Raw genomic sequence first — 12,479 nt, forward strand, 5'->3', positions numbered from 1 at the left:
TGTACATGTCTCAGTTATTGTTAAACATGGATTAAGTCCTCAAGACTTACACCCTGGTCTGTTGAGGATATACAAAATATGGTCCTTCATTAAAAGAAGTTTATAAAGTTTTTATTTTTGACAGGAAGGCACCTGAGGTAGACAATAAAACAGAGCTGGCCTAACTTTCATGGATGTGGTAAGAACTGACTTTTCAACAACTACAAAAGTGTTTTAAATATTAAACCTTACAAAACAACTAATCACATTTATTATTTAAAAGACATAATGGGAAGAAATAAACCAAGACAAATTTAGGGGAAATACCTGAATAAGTGCCCAATAAGCAGCTCTTCTGATGACTAAAGAGTAGATGAAGTTTAGTGGTAAAAAATCTATTACCACTGTGACTTAAAATGGGAATACAGGAAATGTGCTGGAGGAAAGTGAAAATCATTAGGGTGCTGCAATTTAAACATTAGGCAATGACTAGCTGGCCACCTTCTTGGCTCCTTCGTTCATAACTTTTCAATAAATCTCACATTAATCAACACTTATTGTGCTTTGCCTACAGAATGATAGAAATAGTCGTGTTGTTCTTTTCACAGCCCTTCTTACTTAGGGTGTATTGCTGCATTTCAACAGCAAATGATGGAACACTACTTTGTTTGCCTGTGATCCAAGACACTTGTCAAGCATATCATAGACTTCCATATATTACAAATCTGGTGCTGTAAGAATTGAGATGCTAGTCAGAGTAAATTGTATTAGTTTTATTATTTAGCAATGCATTATACCTAAGACATTTCCTACCCCAAGAAACAGAATTGGTTTCAAAGGATAACCAATAACAACCAAACACCTCACGGCCACAAAAAACCACATCTAGCTATATTTTCATTTGACCTTATTTATATCATACAGTATCTTATACACATTTAGGAAACTAGACAAAGAAAAATCTCTTTGATGTGACTTTTAAAAATTTGTTCCCCTCTATGGGGTAATATACATTGGCAACAATTATTTTGATAATCTAATCAACACATATTTGTTGTTGCTGTGTTACTCTTTATACAGTAACTAAGGGGAGTTGAGCAGCTACTAGAGATGACACTCTGATCTGAGGACCAGTCAGCAGCTGGATGGAGTGGGCCAGGGACCACTTATACCTGAGATGGACTACAGACTACCACATACCAGATTTGGAAATCCAAGTCAAATGTAGTAGGACAGTCTCACTGACAAACCAAGAGTGTCACCTGTACTTGAGGGGATCTCATCAACAGCAAGCACCTGTGGTATATTTCCAGGTGGAAATCCTGAGACAGGCATTCTTAACTGAGACACCAAGAGGTGGGTAAAGCAGTATTGGAATATTAAGGTAGCTGATTCCAAGGGTAAAGCCAGCTGACAATGTATTGATATATTTGAATCAGCTGACAATGTAATAAAGCTACCCATGAGAAAAAAGGTAACTAAGAATATTTAATTGCTCTCTTTAAGCATTGTTAGAGGTATATGTGCTGATCACAGACATTTTTATTATCTGAAAACAAGGAATTACCTTCATCAAAATACAAATGGTTCCCAACTTATGATGATTTCACTTATGATTTTTTTAATATTATGATGGTGTGAAAGCAATACTTATTTAGTAGAAACTGTACTTAAAATTTTGAATGTTGATCTTTTTCCAGGCTAGTGATACACAGTATTATACTCTCTCATGATGCTGGGCAGTGGCAGCGAGCTCCAGTTCCCAGTCAGCCAAGTGAACACCAGGGAAAACAACTGATACACATTCAACTATTCTATTTTTCACATTCGGTACAGTATTCAATAAGTTATATGAGATATTCAACACTTTATTGTAAAATAGGCTTGGTGTTAGATGATTTTGTCCAATGGTAGGCTAACGTAAGTGTTCTGAGCATGTTTAAGTTGAGGAAGTTGGTAAATCAACCTAGTTTCAATACTCCCTTTATGGAAAAGTCCAAGGGCTTATGACCCAGAGATCTTGGTATAGAAAGACATTTTATTAATTTAGTTATGTACCTGACTTCTCGGTAGTTCTAACTATACTCGGGTTAAAAATTCAATTGATTCTTGTTATTTGTGGTAGTTATGTTTTGTAATGTATAGAACCATTGCTCCTAGGGGAAATGCAAGGTTAGGTTCCTGTGAGCCTCTGGTCACATTTACATAAACCAATCAATATATATCCTTGTTTTATCTGTGTTTCTGTTTAAATACACCTTATTTAACATATTTTGTTGATTATTTAATATTGGACTCATAGCCAACAGAACCATAACTCATGCCTGAATGATGCTTATCTAACATGTGTATTTTCCTAGTAAGTCACATTACAGCCTTTCAGAGCTTAGAAACACTTGATACCACTTTAGTACTATGCTTGGGGACCATTTAAAACAGAAAAATCACCAACAAAAAGCACAACGAAGTGTGGAAAGTATAGCTGCCTAATAGATAGCAAAAAGGACATTTGTTTACAGTATAAGAGCTAAAGCAAGAAAGCCAAGTGGTGACTTGTTTGACTTCAGCTGCGAACCTGCACATTGGTGACTCAAATTTTTCACCATGGAACATGACCAAGAATGACAGAAAATGCATAGTGAGTGTTGATTCTGTGTTATGACTTACAAATAAATTTTAGTAGGGAGGAAAATTCACAAATATAGAATCTATAAATAATGAAGATCAATTATTATGCAGTGAGTAATTTTTATACTTCATAGTTTTAAAATGATTAAGTAGTTATTCTGTACTTGCAAAGAGTAAATTGTTTTGAAATGCATGAGATTTTGCTTACGTTTCAAATTTTACCCTTGGCCATTTATTTTGGAAAATCTGAAATAAGTTTGATTTTCTCCCAATTTAGTCAAACATTGTAGTTGTTTCAGTAGCCATATTCAGAAACTCAATAGCTCAGAGATTATAAATCACAAAGATACATGAAAAGGCAATAACAGGAAGAGAAATCAAGAAAGAAAATACATGTTCTCAGTGTTACAGTCTATAGTGGATTTAAAGAGCTGAGCCATGCTTAATTAACACTTGTTGATGGAACTTGACAATTTCAATTTTACCTTATACTTTATATCTGAAAATGGTCTGAGGAACAGGATGGATTGAAACATTTACTTAAAGATAATAATACCAAAAGGTTTAAAAAGAAAAAAAAAGTAAAGATAACAATACCATTAAGTTAACTCAATGACATGCTATGATGACATTATTTGGACGATGACATGCTATGATGACATTATTTGGACGATGCTTTATATAACCTTCATTCAGAAGTACCTAGGATTGGCCAATATTTAAGACATGAACATCTGATTCCCTATAAAATAAAAATAGTCTAACAGACATTTTATAAAGTATGTTCTGTTGAAATGTATCATTCTGTATTGCCAAGAGAGTATACACTTTGAATTGAAAGGAAGTGAGAAGAAAATAGGGAATGACTTATGCATGATGCTTTTAAGCTCATGACAGAAATAGCTCAGGCAATATGTGGTCACTCAAGGAATTTCAAAGTGGCTGGTGTCTGCGTTTGGGAAAAGAGGAAAAGAAATATAAAGCTAAAATAACATTTCAATCAAAAATTTTTAAAATACGAACCAGGAAAGACTATGGACTCTGAGAAACAAACTGAGGGTTCTAGAGGGGAGAGGGGTGGGGGGATGGGTTAGCCTGGTGATTGGTATTAAAGAGGGCATGTACTGACTGGAGCACTGGGTGTTATACACAAGCAATGAATCATGGAACACTACATCAAAAACTAATGATGTAATGTATGGTAATTAACACAACATAATAAAAAATTTTTTAAATAGAATATAATGAATATGTAAAATTGGCTGTTAAAAAAGAGGAGAAGCAAAAACTGAATGTTTTAAAACAAAAGACTAGATTTAGACCAACACATTGCAGAAAACTGAAGTCTCAAACAGGCAGTTATTAAGAAGATAGAATGAAGTGTGCGTTATTACCTTCTACACTGGCAAGTTCAAACATCAGCTGCGGAGTTGAGAGTGATTTGATCTCTCTCTTATCCAGGCTTTATCATATAAAACTATGTGAATTCCTTCCTGTTTTTTGTTTTTGTTTTCAGTCTGTGGCTTCATACAGTAGGTTTATCTTCTGGGCCACACTTATGAAAAAGGAAAGGACTGAAGAAAAAAATTCAAACTTTTAAAAGCATGCCAATTTTGTCTATAAACTAAGTCATAACAGAGATAATAGAATTTAAAAACTTGCCTGAATTTATTTTAATATATTTAAAAAGTACATTTTCTATAACTGAAATGATCTCTATGAAAAGGAAAAATGACTTCAGCACATTACATTGTGCCATAATACATTTTTTCCTGGAATTTTTGATACCAGTCATTAAGATGTGAAAGGACAAGCACAAGAACACAGTTTTGTCTGTTAAGGTATGTCAGAATGCACAGGCACAGCCAGTGAAGGAGGATAGTCATTGCTTGAGAGAAGCTTGGGATAAAAAGCAAAGCATTTTTAAAAAGTTACTTATCTTAAAAAGACTCAAGTTTTATGTTAATTAAAGAGCTTTACCTCTGATAGTGTGGACTCTTATTCTCTCATTGGTCTCTCTATAATGTACAACAGTGTAGAGAGTAACCCCTAATGCCCCCACCATGTAATAGCCATGATATATGCAAAAATAAAGGCTAGCAAATTCATGTCCAAGAGGTTTTCCACAAGCTCTGAAGTTCTGACCCTTCAATTCCCTCCTAAAATATGATTGTTGATAGCTAACATTCATTGAGCATTTACTATGTGCCAGGCATTATGCTAATCACTTTATATGTATTAATTTGTTTAATTCTCACAACAGCCCTGTAAGGCAGGTGCTTTTATTATCTCCATTTTACAGATGAGGAAACTCAGGCAAAAGAAGTTAAATAACTCGCCCAGAGGCACACTGGAAGGAAGTAGTAGAGCCATGATTCAATCCTAGTTGGTATTATCCATTAACATGATCATCATAAATTAAGTGATCAAATTATCTAGCTAGTTATTTTGAAAGGCAGTAAAAGACTAGTTCTCAGTACAGATAAGTTTTAAGGGGAGTGGGTGAGACAGGGATTATGGAATGCTCCAGAGAATGGAGAGTGTCCATGTGGAGGATCCTGGACAACCAAGAATTATAGAGATACTAAGAACTGAGAAACTTAAAAGGAAGAAAGAAGCACTCAAAAGGGACAACTAAAGGTACAACTTTGTATCTTCACAATTTTGCCAAAGCACAATTACTATCAGTACAGACATGCCTTAATATTCAGAATAGGTACAGAGCAGAAAAGCTGCTTCTACAATAAAAGTGTACCTCATCTCTGGATTCTCTTCCACCATAGAAGATAGTGAAGATGGTAAAAAAAAAAAATAGTGGGACATGTAGGCAAGACTTAGGGTATCTTCTAAGCCCCCTGGCTTAGATGTGACCGTCATACTGACAGTGACTGAAGCAAAAGTGAGGGAAGTTGCCCTTAATGAGGATCTTCCTGAGCTCTGCTATACCTCGACCAAAATGCCAATGAGAAGCAGGGAGCAACAACTGAGTTTATCTATTAAATTGGAACTACTTTAGTGTCTGACTCGTTCTGAGATAGAGAATTGTGATGTAATCGTGCTAATAAATGAGAGCTTCACAGTTCTGTAACTGTGAGGATTTTACTGAAGACATAGCAATCACTTTTACTTTATTCATTTCATAAAGTTAAGATTCTCTATTTGCTTCACTTCAGGGGATACAATGGTATATTACTCATAGATATGTATGCACATGAGCACACATATATGTACACACATGAGCATACACATATCACTTCTATTCTAAAACACTCAGTGACTATAGGGTAGGTATGATTTATTTCCAAGTTGGTACTAAATGGTATAAAAGAAATCTTCACTTACTAACTTTTGATTGGCATAACCCAACAATTTAAGATGTTAATAGGTCATACAATTACTTTTTACTTTGAGATAAAGTTTCCTTACAATAAGATGTCTGGTATTTTAAACTAATTTTAATTTAAATAAGTCTAATTAGGCTTGAGCAGCTGACAATTTTTTAGAATCACAGACAGAGCTGGAAGAAACCTTAAGGGTGAGTCAGAATAACCACTCTTGATAATTCAGTTATCTCTATATTATCCTATCAAAAGCTCTTAATCTTCTTCCCTCCTACCCTCCCTCCTTCTTTCTTTTTCTTTCTTTCTTTCTTTTTCTTTCTTTCTTTCTTTGTTTCTTTCTTCCTTTCTTTCTTTCCTAAATTCATTTATTCAAATAACTGAGTGCCTATTATACATCAGATACTTTCTTAAGTGATGCAGGCAGAAAGATTAATAAGATATGGTCATTGATTTTAAGATTTTAAGATTTCACAGTTTAGTAGAGTTGACAGACATGCAAGCAAATCACTGTATTACAGTGTGGGCAATAATGGAAAAAGGAAGAATGTGAAAGGAATGGAGTATAGAAGAGAGTAATTAACTCTTTTGTGGGGATGTGGTAGGGGTGGGACAGGATTCAGACAAGGTTTTACAGAGGAAAAACTGCCCCATTTTTCTCATGAAGAGTGAGGTTTGCTAGGAGAACAAATGGATGGTAAGGTGGAAAGGGAAGAAAGAACATAGTGGAAAGGCAGAGTGATTAAATAGCCCAGTGTGTTAAGAAGAATTGTAAGTAATTTGTTATGGCTTGTCATAGGTGCAGTAAGGTGGGCAGCAGGAAAAGCCAAGGCAAGAGAGGAAGATCCTGAAGGATTTGTCTGCCTGGTCAGAAGAGCAGCTGGTAAGAGTCTTTAAAGAATTTTAAATAACCTGTCACTATATATCAGAAATATGGTTTAGAAACCTACCTTCGAGTAACTTTGATTTTATAAAGTTCTTATTTATAGTGAACTGAAATCTTTCTCATTACATCTTCTATCTTAATCTTCATTCTCCTATGTAGGATCTTACAGAATAAATTTATCTGAATTCTTCTTCTGTACATGCTTTTTGAATATTTACGTACATACATGCCTTTCAAATATTTAACAATTCTTATTGGGTCTTCTCTGGATTAAATATTTTTAGTGCTCTTAACCACTTACCCTATCAGAATTGTCTGCCTGAAGGAAGAAAGTAGGTATTTACTCACTGTCTCTTGTCTCCCATTATTTGAGGCTTGCATGTGACTGAGAGGGCTGCTGAGATATTGATGAAGGCCCCAATGTGAGGATTAGAAAGATGTGAAGCATGAATTTGAGGGAGTGCAGTCAGCATGAGCTGGGTCTAAACTCATGTGCAACTGTCCAGTGCAGGCTGCAGCTGAAATCAGAGTTGGGCCAAGGGGATATAACATGGGGCACCAGAGGCAAATGCTAAAGGTAATAATGGTTAAGCTGTTTCAACAAAGAACTCACAAAACACAGTAGCCTAAATAAGACAGAAGTTTAATTTCTTAAGTAAGGTTTGGTTAGTTTGCAATGGTGGGACTTAGCTGTTTGACAAGGCCATTCAGGGACACAGGTTCCTTTCATATTGATTTTCTGCTGTCTCCTAAGGCATTTCCTAGACCACACGGTCAAAACTGGGTTGCTAGCACATTTGTGTTTCATCTCATGGAAAGAAGAGAAAAGGAGTCTTGTGCAATTTCTTTTTAAATAAGCATGGCAGAAATTGCACATATCCTCTATGTTCTTATCCCATTGACAAGAACTTAATAATATGTCCACATTTGTCTGCTAGGGAAGCTTTGAAATGTTGTTGCTAGCTAGTAAGCTTTGTGTGTAGTAAGAAGAAGGGAAAGGAATTTAGGGAGATATTAGGAAATAAATAACCTCATTCATATTAAATTTTCTGTCCAGCCAGATTTATGTGTTTTAAAATTCAAATTCAAATCAGTCCTGAAGTTGCTAAAAACACCAAGAGATTCAAACAGCCAAAGCCATATGATAACCCTTGTATCCTGCAAACAGCTAAAGGATCTCTTAGTTGGTCTCAGTTGAGAACAATGTAGGGTGAATTTCCTATTACTATCACTCCTATTAAGGACTGTTGAAACATGTAAAATGGGTTGGGAAGTAAGATGCTCTCAATAGAGAACCATACTATTTCCCACTTGGCAGTTATTACCCATGAGTATTTCTGATACTTAGAATTCATTATAATTCAAAGAATAATAGGAAATTCAAAGGTTTCAAGTAGAATATTTTTTTTTTGTCACATGCACAGTATTTGAGAAATACTGCTTTCTGACAACTCAAGTTGCAAAGGAAAAAAATGTGCCACTGCTGTCCTTTTATATCATTACTAATGAGGGCAAGTTCTCCTATGTCAATGGCATGACTTGGATGGAATCTCTGTCCCCACCATATCGTGTTCCACAGTTATTTCATCTCTATAATATGATGTACACTGCATACATTGACATATGTGAGATATAAGAGACAGAGAGCTAAGATGACAGAGTAGTAGAAGGACCCTAGCCTTGTTTCATCCCTCAAACACAGCTAGATAAATGTCAAATCATTCTGAATACCCAAGAAATCCGTCTAATGACTGATAGAATGAACTGCACAACTAGAAGGAGAGAAGAGGCCACATCATGGAAGGTGGGAGGTACAGAGACATAATTGGGGGAGAAGAGAGTCACAGGTGCTAGAGAGGGGAGGGAGCCCTGGACACAGAGAGAGGCAAGAGAGAGAGAGAGAGGATCACACAAGGGATCACACAGGGAAAGCACTTCCCTAAAGCCATTGACTGGGAAAATTAGAGGGGCTGATTTTTTGTTGTTGTTGTTATGTTCAATTAGCCAACATATCATTAGTTTTTAGTGTAGTGTTCAATGATTCATTAGTTAGTATAACACCCAGTGCCCATCACAACACACGCCCTCCTTAATACCCATCAACTGGTTACTGCATCCTCCCACCACACCCCCTCCCTTCTGTAACCCTCTGTTTGTTTCCCAGAGTCCAGAGTCTCTCATGGTTTGTCTTCCTCTCTGATTTCTTCTGATTCAGTTTTCCCCCCTTCCCCTATGGTCCTCTGCATTATTCCTTATATTAAACATATGAGTGAAACCACATGATAATTGTCTTTCTCTGCTTGACTTATTGCACTTAGCATGATACTGTGCAGTTCCATCCATGTCAGTGCAAATGGCAGGTATTCATCCTTCCTGATGGCTGAGTAATATTCCATTGTATATATGGACCACATCTTCTTTATCCATTCATCTGTCCATGGACATCTCTGCTCCTTCCACAGTTTGGCTATTGTGGACATTGCTGCTATGAATATTGGGGGTGCATGTGCCCCTTTTTTTCACTACATATGTGTATTTAGGGTAAATACCTAGTAGTGCAATTGCTGGGTCATAGGGTACTTCTTTTTTTAACATCTTGAGGAACTTCCATACCATTTTCCAGAGTGGCTGCACCAGCTTGTATTCCCACCAACAGTGTAAGAGGGTTCCCCTTTCATGACATCCTTGCCTACACTTGTTGTTTCCTGTCCTATTAATCCTTGCCATTCTAACTGATGTAAGGTGGTCTCTCATTTTGGTTTTGATGTATTTCTCTGATGGCTAGCGATGTTGGGAATATTTTTTCATGTGTCTGTTAGTCATTTGTATGTCTTCTTTGGAGAAGTGTCTGTTCATGTCTTCTGCCCATTTCTTGACTGGATTATTTGTTTTTTGGGTGTTGAGTTTGAGAAATTTTTATTGATCTTGGATACCAGCCCTTTATCTGTAATGTAATTTGCAAATATCTCCCATTCCGTGCATTGCCTCTTAGTTTTATGGACTATTTCCATTGTTGTGCAGAAGCTTTTTATCTTGATGAAGTCCCAAAAGTTCATTTTTGCTTTTGTTTCCCTTGCCTTTGGAGATGTGTCATGAAAGAAGTTGCTGTGGCTGATGTCGAAGAGGGGTTACTGTTTATGTTGTACTCTTGGATTTTGATGGATTACTGTGTCACATTTAGGTCTTATATCCATTTTGAGTTTATCTCTGTGTGTGGTGTAAGAGAATGATCCAATTTCATTCTTCTGCATATGGCTGTCCAATTTTCCCAGGGCCATTTATTCAAGAGACTCTTTTTTCCACTGGATGCTCTTTCCTGCTTTATTGAAAATTAGTTGACCATAGAGTTGAGGGTCCATTTCTGGGCTCTCTATTCTGTCTGTTTTTGTGCCAGTACCATACTCTCTTGATAATCACAGCTTTGTAATATAGCTTGAAGTCAGGCATTATGATGCCCCCAGCTTTGGTTTTCTTTTTCAACATTACCCTGATGATTCAGGGTATTTTCTGGTTCCATACAAGTTTTAGGATTGTTTGTTCCAGCTCTGTGAAAAATGTCGATGGTATTTTGATAGAGATTGCATTAAATGTGTAGATTGCTCTGGGCAGGATAGACATATTAATAATGTTTATTCTTCCAATCCATGATCATGGAATCTTTTTCCATCTCTTTGTGTCTTCCCCAATTTCTTTCATAAGCGTTCTGTAGTTTCTAGAGTAGAGATCCTGTACCTCTTTGGTTAGGTTTATTCCTGGTATCTAATGGTTTTTGGTGCAATTCTGAATGGAATCAATTCCTTAATTTCTCTTTCTTCAGTCACATTTTAATGTATAGAAATGCAACTGATTTCTGTGCATTGATTTTATATACTGTCATGTTGCTGAATTGCTGTATGAGTTCTAGCAATTTGGGGGTGGAGTCTTTTGGGTTTTCCACATAAAGTATAATGTCATCTGCAAAGAGAGAGTGTTTGACTTCCTCTTTGCCAATCTGAATGTCTTTTATTTCTTTTTGTTGTCTGATTGCTGAGGCGAGGACTTCTAGTACTATGTTGAACAAAAGTGGTGAGAGTGGGCATCCCTGTCGTGTTCCTGACCTTAAGGGAACTTTTTCCCAGTGAGAATGATATTCACTGTGGGCTTTTCATAGATGGCTTTTTTGATATTAAGGTATGTTCCCTCTATCCCTACACTTTGAAGAGTTTTAATAAAGAAAAGATGCTGTATTTTTTCAAATGCTTTTTATGCATCAATTGAGATGATCGTATGGTTCTTGTCTCTTCTTTTGTTTATGTGATCTATCACGTTCATTGATTTCTGAATGTTGAAACATCCTTGTATCCCAGGAGTAAACCCCACCTGGTGGTGGTGAATAATACTTTTAATGTACTGTTGGATCCTATTGGCTAGGATCTTGTTGAATATTTTGCCATCCATGTTCATCAGGGATATTGGTCTGTAATTCTCCTTTTTGAGGAGGTCTTTGTCTGGTTTTGGGACCAGGGTAATGCTGGCCTCACTGAACGAGTTTGGAAGTTTTCCTTCCATTTCTATTTTTGGAAGCAGCTTCAGTAGAATAGGTATGATTAATTTAAATGTTTGGTAAAAGTCCCCTGGGAAGCCATCTGGCCCTGGACTCTTGTTTTTTGGGAGGTTTTGGATTACTTCTTAAATTTCCTTGCTGGTTACTGCTTTGTTCAGATTGTATATTTCTTCCTGTTTCAGTCTTGGTAGTTTATAAGTTTCCGGAATGCATCCATTTCTTCCAGATTGTCTAATTTGTTGGCATATAGTTGCTCATAATATGTTCTTACAATTGTCTGTTTTTCCTTGGTATTGGTTTTGATCTCTCCCCTTTCATTCATGATTTTATTAATTTGGGTTCTTTCTCTTTTCTTTTGGATAAATGTGGCCAGAGGTTTATTGATTTTATTAATTCTTTCAAAGAACCAGCTTCTAGTTTCATTGATCTGATCTACTATTTTTCTGGTTTCTATTTCATTGATCTCTGCTCTAATTTTTATTATTTCTCTTCTCCTTCTTGGTTTAAGTTTTATTTGCTGTTTTTTCTGCAGCTCCTTTAGGTGTAAGGTTAGCTTGTGCATTTGGAATTTTTCTACTTTTTTGAGAGAGACTTGGATGGCTATGTACTTCCCTCTAAGGACTGCCTTTGCAGTATCCCATAGGTTTTGGACCAATGTGTTTTCATTCTCATTGGTTTGCATGAATTCTTTAAGTTCCTCTTTAATTTTCTGGTTGACCCAGTCATTTTTTAATAGGGTGCTTTTTAACCTCCAGTGTTTGAGTTCCTTCCAAATTTGTTCTTTTGATTGAGTTCCAGTTTCAAAGCATTGTGGTCTAAAAATATGCAGGGAATAATCTCGATCTTTTGTTATTGATTGAGACCTGATTTGTGACCCAGTGTGTGATCTAGTCTGGAGACAGTTCCCTGTGCACTCGAGAAGAATGAGTATTCTGTTGTTTTAGTATGGAATGTTCTGTATATATCTATGATGTCGATCTGGTCCATGTGTCTTTCAAAGTTCTTGTTTCTTTGTTGATCTTCTGCTTCGATGATCTGTCCATTGCTGTGAATGGAATGTTGAGGTCTCCTACTATTAATATATTATTATCAATATGTTTCTTTA

The 12,479-nt window shown here is 36.2% G+C and overlaps 1 protein-coding gene across 1 annotated transcript; it reads left to right on the top strand.

Moving 5' to 3' along the window:
- Window positions 1-1,124: 1,124 nt before the first annotated feature.
- Window positions 1,125-1,343, top strand: LOC118025986 (SNRPN upstream reading frame protein-like). The gene has a single exon (XM_035028672.1). The coding sequence runs from the start codon at window positions 1,125-1,127 to the stop codon at window positions 1,341-1,343; it is 219 nt and encodes a 72-aa protein (XP_034884563.1).
- The last annotated feature ends 11,136 nt before the right edge of the window (window positions 1,344-12,479 follow it).

The sequence above is a fragment of the Mirounga leonina genome, unplaced genomic scaffold, assembly GCF_011800145.1.
Source record: "Mirounga leonina isolate KUSES-001 unplaced genomic scaffold, KU_Mleo_1.0 Mir_204, whole genome shotgun sequence".
Taxonomy (NCBI): domain Eukaryota; kingdom Metazoa; phylum Chordata; class Mammalia; order Carnivora; family Phocidae; genus Mirounga; species Mirounga leonina.

Bases quoted from the DNA above. Each gene is read 5' to 3' on its own strand.
- LOC118025986 (XM_035028672.1), top strand. From the start codon at position 1,125: ATGGAGTGGGCCAGGGACCACTTATACCTGAGATGGACTACAGACTAC.